The sequence below is a fragment of the Mustela putorius genome, unplaced genomic scaffold, assembly GCF_011764305.1.
Source record: "Mustela putorius furo isolate JIRA1106 unplaced genomic scaffold, ASM1176430v1.1 tig00000929_pilon_pilon_pilon, whole genome shotgun sequence".
NCBI lineage: Eukaryota > Metazoa > Chordata > Mammalia > Carnivora > Mustelidae > Mustela > Mustela putorius.
The window spans coordinates 4,391,211-4,408,767 of NW_025421520.1; the positions used below are offsets into that span (position 1 = coordinate 4,391,211).

General features: G+C 52.0%; 1 protein-coding gene across 5 annotated transcripts in view; it reads right to left on the reverse strand.

Annotated features, from left to right (window-relative positions):
* Positions 1–6,645: 6,645 nt before the first annotated feature.
* Positions 6,646–17,557, reverse strand: part of ACTR3B (actin related protein 3B) — a 74,527-nt gene continuing 63,615 nt past the window's right edge. For all 5 annotated transcript variants that reach the window (XM_045086325.1, XM_045086323.1, XM_045086327.1 and 2 more), the window contains 3 exons: positions 8,847–8,972; positions 7,678–7,761; positions 6,646–7,150 (listed from right to left, as the gene is read on the reverse strand). In XM_045086325.1, coding sequence (XP_044942260.1) covers positions 7,055–7,150; positions 7,678–7,761; positions 8,847–8,972 — 306 coding nt within the window. In that variant the 3' untranslated portion in view covers positions 6,646–7,054. The remainder of the gene's footprint in view (positions 7,151–7,677; positions 7,762–8,846; positions 8,973–17,557) is intronic.

Genomic DNA, 17,557 nt, shown 5'->3' on the forward strand with positions numbered 1-17,557 from the left:
CACCGTCGTCCTCTCGGAGCGCCCCGAGCGCAGGCCTTGTGCGGAGGGAACCGGGGGCGAAGGCTCGGCCGGCAGCACCGTGTCCTTACTCGACCCCTACTCGGGAAAGGGCTGTCGCCGCGGAGAAACGGGGCCCGGACCCGCGCCGCGCGCGGCCGGGGCTGTGGGAACCGCTGGCATCTCCGGGCGCCTCCCCGGCGGCGTCTGTGCGTCCCCGCGGGGGCGTCTGTGCGTCACGGCGGCGGCGTCTGTGCGTCCCCGCGGGGGCGTCTGTGCGTCACGGCGGCGGCGCGGGTGCGTCACGGCGGCGGAGCCTGTGCGTCACGGCGGCGGAGCCTGTGCGTCACTGCGGCGGAGCCTGTGCGTCACGGCGGCGGAGCCCGGCCCACGGCGCGGCGAGCCCTGCGCGGGACGCCCGGAACCGGAGTGGCCGTGCGCGTGGCCTACACCGCAATTAACAGTAAAACCTAATGAAAAAGGAGCTCCTGGCGGGCTCAGTCGGAAGAGCGTGGTCGATCTCGTGGTCATGAGCTCAAGCCCCTCGCTGGGTGCAGAAACTATGTAAAAATTATGTAAAAAAATAAAAATAAAAATGTTTAAGAACTAATTATTTAAAAAAAGTTATCCAACAGTCCATCAACCAGGACATAAGCTCCATAGAAAGCTATAATGCCGCTGACCTTCGGCATGAGGGACATTTAGGCTGAGTGCCCTCATTCAGAAAGCGGCATTTGTGTTATTGTCTTTAGTGACGTGTAACGGATAAGGAGCCCCCGGTTCAGGTCCGTGAATCGGGCTTACGCACTTCCCGCAACTCACCATCGCGCACGCCCTCCCCAGGGTCCATCACGCACCTGTCCCTACCCCCCAGCCCCAGCAACCCTCAGTTTGTTTGTGAGGTTAAGAATCTCTTATGCTTTGTGTCCCTCCCGATCCCATCTTGGTTCATTTTTCCCTCCCCTACGCCCCACAACCCCCCTGCCCTGGCTCTCAAATTCCTCATATCAGGGAGATCATATAATTGTCTTTCACCGCTTGACTTACTTCACTCAGCACAATACCCTCTAGTTCCATCCACGTTGTCACAAATGGCAAGATTTCATTTCTTTTGATGGCTGCATAGTATTCCATTGTGTATATATACCACATCTTCTTGATCCATTCATCTGTTGATGGACATGTCCGTTCTTTCCAAAGTCTGGCTATTGTGGACATTGCTGCTATAAACATTTGGGTGCATGTGCCCCTTCGGATCACTACGTTTGTATCTTTAGGGTAAATACCCAGTAGTGCAATTGCTGGGTCGTAGGGTCGCTCTATTTTCGACGTTTTGAGGAACCTCCTGCTGTTTTCTAGAGTGGCTGCACCAGCTTGAGAGTGGCATTTCTATGCCATAGTGTTTCAATTACCTATAAAATTTAATTTACTGTGAACGTAAGATCTAATGAATGAATGTTAAAACATACTAATTTAGTTCAAGGAAACGGCTGAATAGTCAGAACCCCAAGTTCATATGCAAGCCCAGCTGAGAGGGACCCATTGGTGGAACAGCATCTGTTAGTCATTGGCACTGGTACAGCTCAGAATTTATTTCTCTAGATAGCTGTTTTTTTTTTTAATTTATCTATTTGACACAGAGAGAGGAAGAGAGAGAGACAGCAAGAGAGGGAACACAAGCAGGGGGAGTGGGAGAGGGAGAAGCAGGCTCCCCACTGAGCAAGGAGCTGGATGGGGGGCTCGATCCCAGGATCATGACAGGAGCCAAAGGCAGATACTCAACTGACTGAGCCGCCAAGGTGCCCCTAGCTAGCTTATTTCTAATTATTATGAGGAGTCTGTTCTCTGCACTGTGATGTTATCCAAAATGCTTTGATCACTCTTAAATATCACAGTAGATTTCTCTGCAAAAGAAAAAGAGCACCACACTGAGGCTTCAAAAAGACCTTGCTAGTTCTAAATACAGCCGGAGAAATTAGCGTTCTGTTTCAAGACTGAAAACCACATCCACCAGCTATGTATTTTATTATCCCTAAACTTCAAAACGTTTGCTCCCTATCTTCATCTAGAGATCACAGGATCTGGCCATTCTGTTTTCTGACTCCCTTTGGACACTCCTAATCGACTCTGCCCATTGTTGTACAGACTCAGACATAAAGCTTCCAGCTTCTCCTCCCTGGCAGAGCCTCCCAGGCCGTCTGGTCTCACACGGACTTCTCCGGAGCTGCCCATTCGCAAGCCCAAGCTCCAGAGAAGCATTCCTTCCCGTCCAGCTCACATCACCACCCCCCTGACACCCCACCGTTCCAGGTCCACCATGACTCGGGAAAAGCTACAGCTCTTGGTAGAGACTCCCAGGCATGTCTGCACAAATCTGAGAACCCCCCTGTACTTGCTTAAGTGCTTTATTCTTGAGAGAAAGGCCACAATTCTCCCCCAGCCCTGCCTCGGACACCCTCATCTCCTTGCTGCCCTCCACGCCAGGCTATTAGCGCTGCCTTGAAAACTGCCACGGTAACCGCCTCCTGGATACCTTCTCCCCAGGCATCCTTCACTAACCTGCTTCCACGCACCCCTGGGAACTCGGCTGCCCACCGCTCCTTCAGAGCCTCCAACCCACCCCCTGGCTCCCGTGCTGGCTCCAGCCCTATGTGCCCGCAGACCGGCACCTGGCCCCCAGGGCCCCGCCGTGGTCGGTCACAATCTGACTCTGTAATTAACGTCTATCTGTCCCCCAGGAGGGGACGTTCCAGTCCGTCTGCACCGCAGCCCTGGCTGGCACACCATGGCTCACAGGCACTTCGAGAAGTAACCTGGGACTCAGGGGACCAATGGTCAGCGGGTGCACCACCGGGCTGTGTCCTCGGGATCTCAGACGACCTGTTCTGTGCCCTGGGCCCCCGGCTCTGCTGTACTACCGTAAGCCAACAACACAGCACCCTCACTGACACCCTCCAGCATTCGGGCACCACTGCCAAATACGACCCAGAAGCAGGAAGAAAGATTACTCAAGGTCAAGGAAGGTCTAGTGGGAAACTACTCAGAATGTATCTGTGGCCAAGGGTGAATTAAATGGAGCTCTGATCAATTATTACAGCTGATCTGATCCCTGAATATTGAAAATATGGCCACAGCATATCGTTTATATTTTGACATTATAAACCCTTAGGTTTGTAATGATTAATTTTTTAATAAAGTTACAGTCTTTTTATCAATTAAAAAGTTCTCAAATTTTTAGTAGCAAATCCTACTAAACTAATAACACTTATTAAGGTGTGCACACACATAGTTAGAAATCATCCACAGCAGCCCGGCCTAAAGACAAAAGGGTAAAACCTGAGAAGTCAACCAGGGAATAAACCGCTTCCTTCTGAGACTTAACACAGGGTAGTAAGAACGAACATCCCAACATTAGAAAATCCTTTCACAATACCAATATCAAGCTATAGTTTCTTTTCTCCTTTTCAAAAAGATTTCTTTCCGGGGCACCTGGGTGGCTCAGTGGGTTAAGCCTCTGCATTCAGCTCAGGTCATGATCCCAGGGTTCTGGGATGGAGCCCCGCATCGGGCTCCCTGCTCAGCAGGGAGCCTGCTTCCCTTCCTCTCTCTCTGCCTGCGTCTCTGCCTACTTGTGATCTCTCTCTGTCAAATAAATAAATAAAAATCTTTATTAAAAAAAAAGATTTCTTTCCATCTGACCATGTGAAATTGACATAATTGCCAATTAGGGGCCCATACAATTATTTTGCCAATCAATTTATATTTCTACTTAACAAGCCTGACAGCAACTTTTAAAGGAAACATTATGAAATATTCTTCAATTAAGTAAAGAATTATTTAACAGATAAATATTCTTAATGGGTCTCTCGTGTGGTTTTCAATAAGCTGTGCACTTGATTAACCTCCCAAGCCTGTTTGGCACAACCGTAATTTTTACAAATGAGATAGGATGGAGAGATCGTAAAGAAGGAATTAATCACACAACGGTCGGTGCTTCAGTAACATGAGAGCTCTTAATTCCTATTAGTTAAGTCGAAGAATGAACCCGCTGTTACCACCATAAAATACTCTCGGTCTTCAAGGGGTCTGCGGGGCAGTTTCTTCCACTGGACTCTCGTGGGTCACCGTGCGGATGCTCTGAGATGTGCCATGGCATCCCTCGTCCACCTTCCGGGTACATGGGATGTCTATCGGGGTCACTATGTAGAGCTAGATTTTAATATCATTGCAAGTCTTAAGGTAATGATAGTTAATTGGGACATTACATTACAACCAGCTCTTGTACAAGCTTCCCTGAACATGGAACACTTCTCAGTACGGAGCTCAGGCAGCCTGGAAACCCCAGGCAGGGTGTCTCCATGTGAACAGGAATTCGGTTCAGTATTTACTGGGCGCTCACCCTGTGCCAGGTGTCAGGAGGTCCTCGGGGTGCAAACATCAGTCCCCCAGTTCCAAGGACCTTAGTCTGGGGCAGGGCACAGGGCATCAGCGGGGCCCGGGTGAGAAGATGGCTCAATGTGGATTTCATCCACAGCCGGAGCACTCCCGGGAAAGGGAACCCTGCTGGGGCTGCTCACTCCAGGATGCTGGCACCGTCCTGCGCCGAGATCAGCGGTGATACCAAATCTCAGTGCGTTCGACTGCGTTTGCCCACGGAACCCGTGTCACCGGAACCGAAGCCATCGCGTGCTGGTGGTGGAGGAGGGCTCACAGCTCGGGGCTCGGCGGGAAGGCGGCAGCCGCACCCCCAGCAAAGGGTGGCTTTTACATGAATAAAAGTGACTCAATTGTATCTGCAATTTAATACCGAGAAAAACCCGGGTGAAGTTTAGATGCTACCATTCTATACAGAGAGCTTTTTAAAATATGTTTTCTTAATGAAAGTTCTGAAGGCCATTTAGTTCATGAACCTAAAATTCTCCTCTCCCACCGAAAGTATTTTTTAACGCAGTTGTGATGAGCACGGCTCCCGGGGCCCGGGAACAGATGGACAACGGCCGGAATTTACGGAACACATACGATGGGCCCACGATAGCTCTAGGCGCTCCGTCGAACAACTCTTGTATCTTACTTGTGAAATACAACAACATCGATCCGTGTGACAAAACATTCACTGGCAAAGCATTATGAAAGAAAATGAAAACTTCCACATCCAAGTCCTAGATGGGTAGCTTCCTAGACACATTCCTTACCAAGGGATTTGGATTCGAGGGGAAATACTCCCACCTACCCACGGCCATTTCCAGACTCTTCTTACTCGGGTATCTAATGGAATTCATTCCGCAGACTCCTGCCGTCGGGCGGGACCCCCCACCGTCCCCCCCGGTTGCTGTCTTCCTCCTCCTCTTACGAGGACGGAGGAAGCACACGTTAGAACAGACGGAGTCACGCTCTGCCTCCTAGCCGTGCTCGTGGGCATGCGCTGAATCCCTTTCAGCCATAGTTTCCCACCTGGAAATCAGGGATCACAGTCCTTCCGACTTAGCGTGTTGTTGAGATCAGGTCACGTGCAGCTGCACTTAGCCAAGTCCCACCACACGCAGTGCTCCTGCTTCCACATGTCGATGAAGGCAGACACACAGGCCTGGAACACCGGGCAGGAACGTGGCTGGAGAAGCCAGGAGAAACTGAAACAGTCCAGTGATCCCAAGAACCAAGTGGTCTGAGACTCTCCCGTTGGGAGACCAAGGGTCTGGGGTCACTGACAATTCCTCAAGAACAAGCAGGGACTGCCTACAACATGGAAAACTCACATTTCCCCCACTATTCTCTGAGTGGAGAACTGACATTATTATTCTCATACCCGCTTCTAAACTTAAATAACAAAACTAAATGTTTCTTAAGGCAAATTTTCAGAGAATAAAACCTACTTCGTGACTTAAAACAAATACCATAAGCACCAGTTTAGAAAGTAATGTCAGTATCACACGAAAAATGGAGAACACTGAATGTCTCAGTTCAGCCAAGTACCTTTCAAGCCAGCGATCTACTCAGCAAACGTCGGAGCAGTTACTAGAAGCCGCTGGCAAGGATTCTGAACTCCCAGGAAGGGCTGCTGGGAATCCGTAAGAGACTCTGGCCCTACCCTGACCCCAAAACCCATCCCACGGCACTTCCTGGACTCCCGGACGGGATGCAGCGGTCACTGAAGACAGGAAGTCCTCTTCAATCTGGGAAATTTCCTTCCGCAAGCTTGGCACCAGTTGCCAGTTGGGCACAGAGCGGACACCCGAAAGACCAGCACAGCACAACAGGAAATCTTTATAAAGAGTCTAACTGCTTTTATTACAAGGGTGCAAGGCAGCATTTCACCCAACACAACCAAGAGCAAACCAGCGTCTTCTATAAAACAATTCCAGAAAGTTCAAACAGGAAAATGGAAGGTACATTATCAGTAATGATTCTCATACGACAGTGTTTAAGGTTGAAACTTCATGTCACTCCAACAAAGTGTAATCATTTTCTAGCAAACATGGCCAAAAAAAGTCTGCTGTTGGATTTCGTTTGCCTACACACGTATCAGAACATGCCCACGATGAAAAACGTGTTCTCACGGCACTCCGTGACACCAGCATCTACCCGCGCTCAGATTCAGCCAGTTGTACCAAATACCAGAAAATACAAAATGATAGGAAATATAAACATCAATTTGTATTTCAAGTTTATAACATTTTATTTACAAAAATAGGCCGGGAGGAAAAGGATTTGCAGCCCCATATTCTTTCCTGGGGGGACTATTTTGCGTCATCTTCTGGGTTTTTTTTCCTAGCGATTTTTCAAGTCGCAGGTGAATTCCTCCAGACTTGGATTCGCCCACTAGAAGCTGGGGAGGCACGGAGGCGAGGGGCGGGCTAGGGAGGGGCGGCGGGGGAAGGGCCGTCGGACAGCGGGCACACGGGTGACGTGCACTGGACTGGCTCATGCACTCGGCGACGCAAGCACGCTTCTCGACATCGACACCAAACGCCACTATTTACAGGAGCTGCGGTCTCGTCCGAGCCCCGACGGCACCTGCTCACCAGCGCGACGTGACCGGGGGACCATGGCAAGGCGGCCGCTAGGACATGACTCCGAAGACGGGGTTGTGGCGGCAGATGCTAGGGCCGTACTCCTCGTAGTCCTTCTTGGTGTGGCAGACCTGGAAGAACTCGGGCTGCGGGGCGGCGGTTCGAGGGGATCTCGAGACCCTTCCGAAAGGAGGTCGGAGTCCTACCCCAGGACACCGGCCGGAGAGTCCTGCCCCAACACCCCACCCCTCAGCCAGGCCCCGGCAGGAAGCTCCGCGCCCCTCCAAGGCCCGAGCTACAGACTGGGACCTTATTTCATTTCTTTAAAATGGACTCGGCCCCCCTTACACCAGCGACACGCTCCCCGGAATTAGCATTTCACTAGCTACTGGCAAATTTGAGGAGAAAAAGGAGTTGTCACGTGAAATGGTTACAGGAATTAATGACTAAAGCAAGGCGTCTGGGTGACGTCTGGACTTCGCCTGCCGTATCGCCTGTAACCTGACCGGCAGGGGCTCGCTGCGCAAGGGAAACACCCGAGACGGATCTCAGCTCTCGGGACCGAGTGCCAGGCACAGTGCGGGCGCGCTCCACCCACCCGGGACCGGACGGATGTGCTCCCGCCCCACAGAGGGCACAGGCAGGAGACAGGAACGGCCTGGGGAGGACTTACCGTTGAGGCGAGCATGGAGCCCCCGAACCACACGGCGTACCGCTGCATGTGGTGCGTTATCACCTGGACCTCCACGGGCTTGGGCTGGAAAGCAGACGGCGCACGGTCACCCGCCAGGGCCCACGATGGGTCACCGCTCAGCTCCCGGCTGACTAGACACCCGCTCCGAGAGCCGGCAGCGGAGCGTCCTCCCACCACTGGCACGAGGCCCGTCCCCTGTGTCCGAGTCCCTCCGTGGGGATCAGCCGCATGTGGCCTCCGAGAGGAAGCGTCTGAGCCGCCCCCCACCCCGGCGCAGTGGTGCCGAGGAGGTCCCCGGTCAAGGAGGCGCGGCGCTCATGAGGCTAAAGGCCTTTTAAACAGTAAACAATCCAAGCAATTAACCCAACTCGTATTTTTTTACAACACAAATTAGCTGTTTTAGCACCACAGAGCTAGATCAAGTGTCCCAAACCACTGTGAGAAGTGACCCTTCACCAAGAGTACGATCTGCTGGGCTGAAGCGTGCGTGTTCGCTCCCATTTTCCCCACGCCAGAGCCCGGTCCCGCCTGGAAGCTCAGGGAACACACCAGCGCATCCGGAACATGACCTCAGAGGGGCACACACAGAAACTCGCTGCTACAGCTAGTTATTTTAGTTTAATGAGAACGTTTGCAAAGGACGTGGAAGACCCTCACTGCAAACGGACCCCTCTCCCTGGAAGCTGGTCGCCACACAACAGGCCTCATCTCTTGTAAGACAGAGAAACTGCCGGCAGCCATGGGTCAGCGTGGGCACCAAGGGGCTGTGGCCAGCCCAGGGGCCGTCAGCCTAAGCTACACTCTTGGAAGGAGTTCAGGCAGCGAATCCCCAAATGTAGTCTCACCGAGCAGCTGAGAAACCAACCTGTTCCTCTTTCAGGCTCCGGCCACTGGTCCACAGGAGGGGACTGGCCGTGCGTGGGAGCGGGACTGGCTGTGCACAGGGAGGGGGGGACCGGCCGTGCATGGGGGGTGGGGACCGGCCATGCATGGGGGGTGGGGACTGGCCGTGCATGGAGAGGGACCAGCCGTGCATGGGGGAGACCAGCTGTGCTTGGGGCGGGGGGAGCATCCCGGGAGGGAAGGGGAGCGGCGGCGGGAAGGACCGGAAGCGGCCAGGCTGACGCGCCCGTCCCACCCGCCCCTACCTTGATCCGGCCTCCGCTGAGCTCCTCACTGAGTCTCAGCCGCGCGTCCACCACGCGCTTCAGGTCTCGCTGCAGTCGACGTCCGAAATCCCTGAACATCGTGGAGCCTCCTGAAAGAACGACATTCTACAAGACACAAAGCAGAGGGGTTTGCTTTGATGAAATCACCCACCCGCCCTGGCCTGGGCACCCGCCCCACTGCTCCTGTGACGACACATTCCACCGCGTGGGCAGACGCGTCGAGGCGAAGTCCACGCTATCAAAATTCTGCCTCCCGGGAGTTCTCCTCAGCGATAACCGAGCGGGCACAGAAATTCTGCCCTACGTGCTCCTCTGACAATGGGACAGCTCCGCAGGGTCCAGGAGCCCAAACACACTCTGAACCAACAAACTGACTTGCTAGAATGACCCAAGGCCAAAGCAACAGGAGGTCTGCAGCTGTTTTGCCTTAATAATCACGGGGGGGGGGCGTCCTTTCAATTAATACTTGAACCTTTTTCAAAGGGTGAGGCCAGGGAGGAAGCATGGCTTTGGGGGTTCCGGGGAGAGCCACCGCGCTGCCCACGGGCCTCCACCACGCACGTCCTGCTCAGCGGCCAAGAGAAGGGGGAGGAGGGAGCTTTACTAAATCTCTTATCGGATTCCGAGGAGGCAGATGTCATTCTTTCAGGCTACAGGACATTAATTAGGACAATGAAAGCAAAAGTAGGTATATCCTGACAATTTTTTTTTTACAGAAATCACCTGAGAAAACTGTAGACAAGGAAAATAAAGTACCCACCCCAGAGCCAGGAAGCCCTACTTCAAGGCCCTTTAGCGACACGACACGTGCGGGGCCGGCCCCTGCTCTTCCCAACCCCGGGAGTGGCGGAGCAGGACCCCTCCGGTAAGCCCCCAACAGCCAACCCTCCCCACACGGCACAGAAGGGGAAGTGCACCTCCCTGTCCCGGCTCACCCAGGGCACCGGCGACCTGACAGGATATTACAATACTCCTTTCCAGGCGGCCAGCACGGAGCAACAACCGACTGTTCTTTCTTGTTAACTCCCAGAATAGGCGCCCCAGCACCCACGCAGACTTGGGGCGAGGCAGGCGAGCTCAGAGCCGGGAGGAGAAGGAGCAGGGGCCAGGCGAGGCCGCTGGTGACCCTGCCTCCTACCTGGGATCCATGCCAGTTCCACCCCTGAGTGTCTGCCCGGAGAAATGCCACCCTCATGACCTACCAGCAGACTGCCCGTCAACCAGACGCACCCTCCAGTGGCTGGCTGAAGAGAAACGCCAGAGGTGGAGGCTTTCGCCGGACCTTAGCTGGGGACGGGCCAGGACAGCATCTGGCTGCAAGCGGCCACCAAACTGAACCGACATTTTCTATCACCTTCAGAAGTCTCGTGTACAACCCACTTCTAAGAGAGGATCTGTGGGCGCCCTGGTGGCCCAGTGGGTGGAGCATCCGACTCCTGATTTCAGCTCAGGTTATGATCTCAGGGTCGTGAGATCAAGCCCCACACCAGGCTCCATGCTCAGCCATGAGTCTGCTTGAGATTTTCTCTCCCCTCCCCCTCTGCCACTGTCCACTGTCTCCCTCAGCCACTTGCGCATGTGCTCTCTCTCTCTCTCTCTCAAATAAATAGGTCAATCTTTAAAAAAGAGAGAGGCCGCCTGGGTGCCTCAGTGGGTTAAGTCTCTGCCTTCGGCTCAGGTAGATCGAGGCCTGCATCGGGCTCTCTGCTCAGCGGGGAGCCTGCTTCCTCCTCTCTCTCTCTCTCTCTCTCTCTCTGCCTCTCTGCCTACTTGTGACCTTTCTCTGTCGAATAAATAAATAAAATCTTAAAGAGAGAGAGAGAATCTGAACTTGGCCTTCAAGGCCAGGATGGGGAGGATTCTGATTTATGGCGGGAGCAGCACTGCGAGAACCCAGAGCCCTGACCTATGCCACAGGGCTGTCCTCGCCCCCCGCCTTCCACTCTCCTACTGAAAGGAAGCAGCACTGCGCACCGCAGACCTGAGCAGGGAGGCCCCCCTCGGAGGGCATCCAGGAATGACCACAGCAGACAGAGCATCCCTGAAGTCTCTCCACCAGCAGACCTCACACTCGGCCAGTCCTCACCGGCGTACTTGATTGGGCGCAGGCCTGACTGCTCTCGGAACAGTGTGGGCTCAGTCCCCGGGAAGCCCAGCCAGTGGCCACTTCCATTTCCTGGGGGCAAACTTCTACTGACAGCCGCCCCCAACACAGAGACCATCAGACACCCGTCGTCTGTCTGTCCCTGACAAACTGCGAACCCAGATCTTTCAAGCCGCATCCTATCCCCGGATCAACGTCGTGAATAATCACTACCGCACTCGGTCTCCTTGGGGAGAACTCTCTGGGGAACAAGAGGAGAGGGTCCGGTTCCCGTCGGAGTCAAGGGGGCAACACACGGAACTGGGGGTCACCCTGGGAGCTGACACTCGAGCAGGACACCACCAAGAGGCGAGAGCTGCAGGACCGAGTGCCAGACGGACCAGATGAAGTCAAACCCACCTCCGCCCAGAGAGGTGCTGTCACCTGCGGACACAAACTGTGCATCTGTTTGCTGGTAAGAATCACAACGTAAAGGCATTCTTGATGTGTTGGTCATCAAACCCTTGAACAAGCCCCACTGGCAACTGGTCCTGTTTTCTAAATGCTGGTCAGACCAGCCAACTACCTTCTGGAATGAAAGAATCCAGCAGGAGCCGGGGGGCTGGCGGGGGGAAAGACAGCACCCGGCTGCCATCTCACATCCCTAAGTGTGCTTTTATTTTCAGTTTTTTGCTGCTGTTTTTCACTCACTTTGATTTCTCAAACCCCACCACAGACAACTCCTCTGAAACCTTTCCAGGCTAAGATGACCATGACCTTGCTCCGTGGCCTGAACTCAAAGCAGCCACCTGTCGGGCAGCGCCCCGTGGGTTCCTGAGGAAGCCCCCGGATGGCCCCTCACAGGGTGGGACAGAGGGCCACAGTGGTCATCTCTCAAAGTCACAGCAAGACTGAGTCATCCCCCCCTGAAATGACTGTCCACAGACGTGGAGCTGCTTTTAGCTGGATACCCAAAACCATGAACCAAGAGTCGTCCACTGCCGCATCCGCAAACCGCGTGCGGTTATTCTGAAGGACGCAGTGAAGGCATCAGTGTCACTACTACAGCAACACAGGCCATCGGAGAGCTACCTGCGCACTTTGCCTCTCGGTACCCACCCGAAGGACCATGAATCTAGGCTCCCCGCCCTCAGCATGGCTCCAGACAGAGCAGTGAGAAGTTCACTGCCTCTTGCAGAGATAAGTGGAGAAGTGACCTTCACTCTCAGTGAAGGTCAAAAGCAGCAGCTTGTCCTAGGTCTCAGTGTCAGGAAAAGCCGGGCCTCTCAGGCAAACTCACTGGCTTCGATCACATCTCGGAGGCCCTGTGACGCCCATCACAGATTACGCCATCCCTCTCTCTCTGGCGCCCGGTCCTTCCTGAATGGCTGGATAGAACCGTGCTGTGCTCCGCTGTCCTCGTCTTGCCGGAGTCACTCTGCTACCCCTGTTCTCCCTCGCCCAGACGGCTCTTACATGGCACGTATTTTCCCAACTGCCTCAAACTCTGCACACTTAAGGATGGGCAGGTAGACAGGGGCAAGTTTCTAGGGGCAGACAAATAGGAAAGCTGAAACACATTAGAACTGGCTTCTGGGGCACCTGGGTGGCTCAGTGGGTTGAGGCCTCTGCCTTTGGCTCAGGTCATGATCCCGGGGTCCTGGGGTCAAGCCCCACATCGGGCTCTCTGCTCAGCGGGGAGCCTGCTTCCCTCTCTCTCTCTCTCTGCCTGCCTCTCTGCCTACTTGTGATCTGTCAAATAAATAAGTAAAATCTTTAAAAAAAAAAAAAAAAAAGAACTGGCTTCTGACAAAATAGGGCAAAAGGCTGAACTGGAGTTTATGCAAGAATGCTTCATCTTCATTCTGAATTCCTTCTTTCTGTCCTTCCTTCCCTGCACAACAAACCTCCACAGCCTGGAGTCGGCCTGATTGCCAGACAACCTCCTAGTCCCCTCCACGCTGTTGTCACTGGTGCCAACAGAAAAACCTCTGGAGCCCCTAAGAGCAAAGACTGTCTGGATGCTGCAAGTTCACTCACAGGCTGGAGGAATATGTCCAAATTCCAGGAATCTAGAGATTCCCAAAGGGGCCTAGAGATCTCAAAAAAGTTAGAAAATATAAAATGAAAAATGAAACTTTAAAACACAACTTTCTATCACTGTGAAGATTTACATTTTAAAATGTTAGTATTTGGAATCTCCTAAAAGAATTTTAGAGCTGCTCATTTCAGATTTTTCTCTAAAAAGAAACTGCTTGTTTCCTGCAGAAGAAATTGCTCTGTGCCTGAATCTTGATTCTCTTGAGAGGTGCCCAGGAAGGTCAGTGCAAGAGGTGCCCAGTGAACTGGTAATTACTGGGCTTGGGAAGGAGAGTCCCTGCACAGGTGGCAGGACTCGACCCAAGTGCCTGTTTACCACCATTAATGAGAGCTACATACATGCACCCACTCCACTGGCCCCTGAGAAAGAAAGGAGGCATCTGGGGAACAGGTGCATCTCAGGAGAATCCATTAGGCAAGGTCACACCCAATGACAGGTAAGAGACAAATAACCCTCTTTTCCATTGCTTTGCTTTTTACCCAGAACTATTTTGTCCTCATTGTGAAATGAGTGTGAGCTTTAAACCACAGGCTGGAGCTCCATCCACACTGTTACTACACTCTGTCGAGGTCAGCACAGTTAATATGGTCAAAGACAATGAACTCGGACACAATGCAACATAGGGAAACCTGACGAAAACACCAGCATGAATCCTGGCAAGATTCAAGGTGGCCCTACCCACCAAGAAGATTCTGGAGAGATCAGAAAGCTTAGAAAACAATGTCATAAGCTTAGATCGTACTCAGCAAATGATAGGAACATGGAACAGGACAGATAGAACAGCAGAACTGAAAAGACTAAATTAGATGTGGTCTGAATCCAGGTTGTAATAAGATTTACTTACACAGAATACACTGTGAGCAAATGTATAAACTTCACTGTGTGAGTAGAGATGAAGAACTGACCATGGCAGTGAATAAGTCAATTAAGATGCTCAGAGGGACAAGTGGTGAGATAAAACATCAATGGGTCCCCCTTGTGGACAAGATGGCCCTCACTGAGCACAGCAAGTGGACAAGATGACCCTCACTGACCACAGCAAGTGGACGAGACGGCTCTGACCATGGCAAGTGGACAAGATGCCGCTCATGACCACAGCTAGTGGACAACATGGCTCTCACTGACCATGGCAAGTGGACGAGATGGTTCTGACCAAGGCAAGTGGACAAGATGGCTCTCATGACCATGGCAAGTGGACAAAATGGCTCTCACTGACCACAGCTAGTGAACAAAAAGGCTCTCACTGACCAAGGCAAGTGGACAAAATGGCTCTCACTGACCGCAGCAAGTAAACGAGATGACTCTCACAGATCATGGCCTGTGGACAAGATGGCTCTTACTGTCCATTGTGAGGAGACAAAATGGCTCTCACGGACCATGGTAAATGGACAGGATGGCTCTCATTGACCAGATCAAGCAAGCATCACTTTTCAAGAACCTACTGGCTGCACTGATTTCACTCTAAATCCTTTCCCGTTTCTGCCCTAGAACAGATCATCTGTGTCTGGCAGATTATAAGGCTTCTTCTATTCATTTTGTTGTGGCAGAAATGGATCAAATATAAAACAGTACTTGGTGAAACACAGCTGTGTTGACATTAAGTCCCTGGAGGGATGCCAGAACTTAATAGTGACCCCGTCTTCTTGACTAAGACATACACAGGGATCTTGTGCATGGGGCTCTTAATAATCTTAAATTACTCACATCAAACTTGGCACTTAAAGATATTGTAAGAAATAGAAAATACCAACAGAAAAATTTCAAATAGGCCCGTTTACCCAACAGAACTCATAGCTGGATTTCAGAGACAGAGAATTTGCAACATAAGCCAACATCATAAAATATTTTAAAAATTGAGTAGATTACATCTAAAATGGCCATTTATTTTTCAAGTAAATTTCTATTTACATTTCAAACGAGATAAGCACTGTAACCTAGTTTTTAAAAAATCACCACTAATGGCTCTTTTAATACATTTAATCCTACTTTTTTGGAAAACGCAAATATTAACAAGTTGATGTAATGGATTTTTTTAAACTTTTTATTTGAAAAGAAAGAAGTTACCATTTGGAAATAAGTAATTTCAAGGTAGCAAAAGCGGTACCCCCCTTTATTCAGACTTAGCTGCTGTGAACACCTAACCACACCTGCTCCATGGTTCACACTTTCTACACACACACACACACACACACACACATGTGCGCGCACACACACACACACACACACACCCTTCTTTAATCATCTGAGAGTAAATCATATGCGTCAAGGTCCTTCATTCGTAAACACTTCAGTGTGTCTAACTAAGAACAGGGACATTCTCTTATGTTGTCACAGCACAACTGTCAACTCCGTGAACTTACATGAACACAAAACTTTCATCCAACCCGTCACCCCTGCTCCAGTTTTGTCACTTGACCTAGTAATCGTCTTTACGGCATTTTTATCCCTCCAGCCCAGGGTCTGGTCCGGGTTATTACAATTATTTGTCATATCTCTGTCATGGATTTTTTTTTTTTTAGATTTATTTATTTGACAGGCAGATCACAAGTAGGCAGAGAGGCAGGCGGGGGTGGGTGGGAAGCAGGCTCCCTGCTGAGCAGAGCCTGATGTGGGGCTCGTTCCCAGGACCCTGAGATCATGGCCTGAGCCCTAAGCAGAGGCTTCACCCACTGAACCACCCAGGCACCTGTAATGGATTTTTTAATTAAGAAATAATTCAGCCAGGTATGCACATGAACGTTCACCGTGAACGTCAGAGCACTGCAAGATCTCGGGTCGCCTTCAGAGAACTAACACGTAAAATCCATTCGAGCAATAAAAGTGCCACGGTATATATGCAGCCAAATGACGTTAGACATAGTGGCCAAGTACTTCAATAGGGGAGGGAACACAAATGAAGCTAGAGGAACGGATGCCACGGGAGGGTGTGGGCACCCACTACCAACCTTCATACACACGGTGTGACTCAACATGGGTCCGACGTCAATGCAAAGCTAGAACTAGAGAACCTCTAGAAGAAAATTGTTTTAATCTTCATGAATTTGATGTTGGCAAAAAAATTTCTTTGATGGCACACTAGAAAAGTATTAACCATAAAGGATGAAAATGGGTAAACTCGACTTCATAAAATGAAAAACTTCTGTTCCTCGGAAGAGACCACTAAGAGGGGTGCCTGGCGGCTCAGGGAGTGGAGCGCGGGACTCCTGATCTCGGGCCATGAGAGCCAGCCCACGCTCGGTAGAGACTGCTTAAGAACAAACAAACAAACAAACAAAATATACCACTAAGAAAATGAAAAGACGAGCCACAGACTAGGAAAAAATATTTGGAATATACATATCTAACAAAGGACTTGTGTCCAGAATAAAGAAAACAACCCTTACACCTCAGTAAAACAAACCAATGAAAAAACAGGCAGAAAGTTTAGACACTTCACAAGAGAAGGTGCACAGGTGACCAACAAGCACACGGACAGACGGCGGACAGGGCCTGTGACGCGGGCCGCACCAATTAAACCCATCACACAGCAAGTTCAGGTTACGAGAGGAACAGACGGCACAACCGCTCTGGGGAAAGTCTGCGGGTCTCTGTCAAGTTAAGCACACGCAGACACACGACCATGGCACCCTGGCTATTTGCTCGAGGGGAACTACGCACGTATCCACACAGACTTGCACCGAGATGTTCACAGCAGGTTTTTGTCGTAGCCAAAACCTAGAAACAAGCCAAATTCTGTATGGGTGGGGGAAGCCCCCTGGGGGGTCGCATCCAGCAGTGCTGACTGGCACAGACAGGGACAGCCCGTGCCAGCCTGCCGCTCCGAAGCACGAGCTGAGGACAGGGGACAGAGCACGCCGCGTATGACCCCACGTGCGTGCAGGCCCAGAAGGTCAGGTCTGACGAGTAGCGACAGAGAGAGGTCCGCACCCTCCAGCAGCTGAGCTGAGGGACAGGGACGGTCAGCAGAGAACGGGGACCGTGTGTGGGCGGTGGTCGTTCTCTGCCTGCACTGTGGCAGCGGTTCCGCGGCCGTGTAGACTCGTCCAATCTCCTTCAACTGTCCTTAAAGTGGGTTTGTTTTATTGCAAGTAAATTCCACCTCCAGCGGAAATTTGTGACCAGGGCGACGCAACAGAAGGCTGGGATGAACGAGGACCCGCCGAAGGGGCAGGCTCTGCACCGAGCGGCGCGGCGGGAGGAAGCCCGAGGGACTCGCACTCTGGGGGTCGGGGTCTTCCCTGCCTTGCCGCGCTCTGCCCATGCGAGGAAGCGAGCACACGGCCAGATCCACGAGCATTCAGCGCTGGGCTCCTCCCAGGTGCCGCTGCTGCGCACAACGGAGGAGCAGGCCCTGCGGCCCGGGCCCTCCCTGAGAGGGAGCTCCAGTCCTCACCCCCATTTCAAGCCTCGCTCAGAGCAGAGAAATGCTAAAGTGACCCGGTAATCTCGTCAGACTTACAGAGGACCAACCCTGACCTCCACCCGCTCGCCCACAGGAACTGTTCA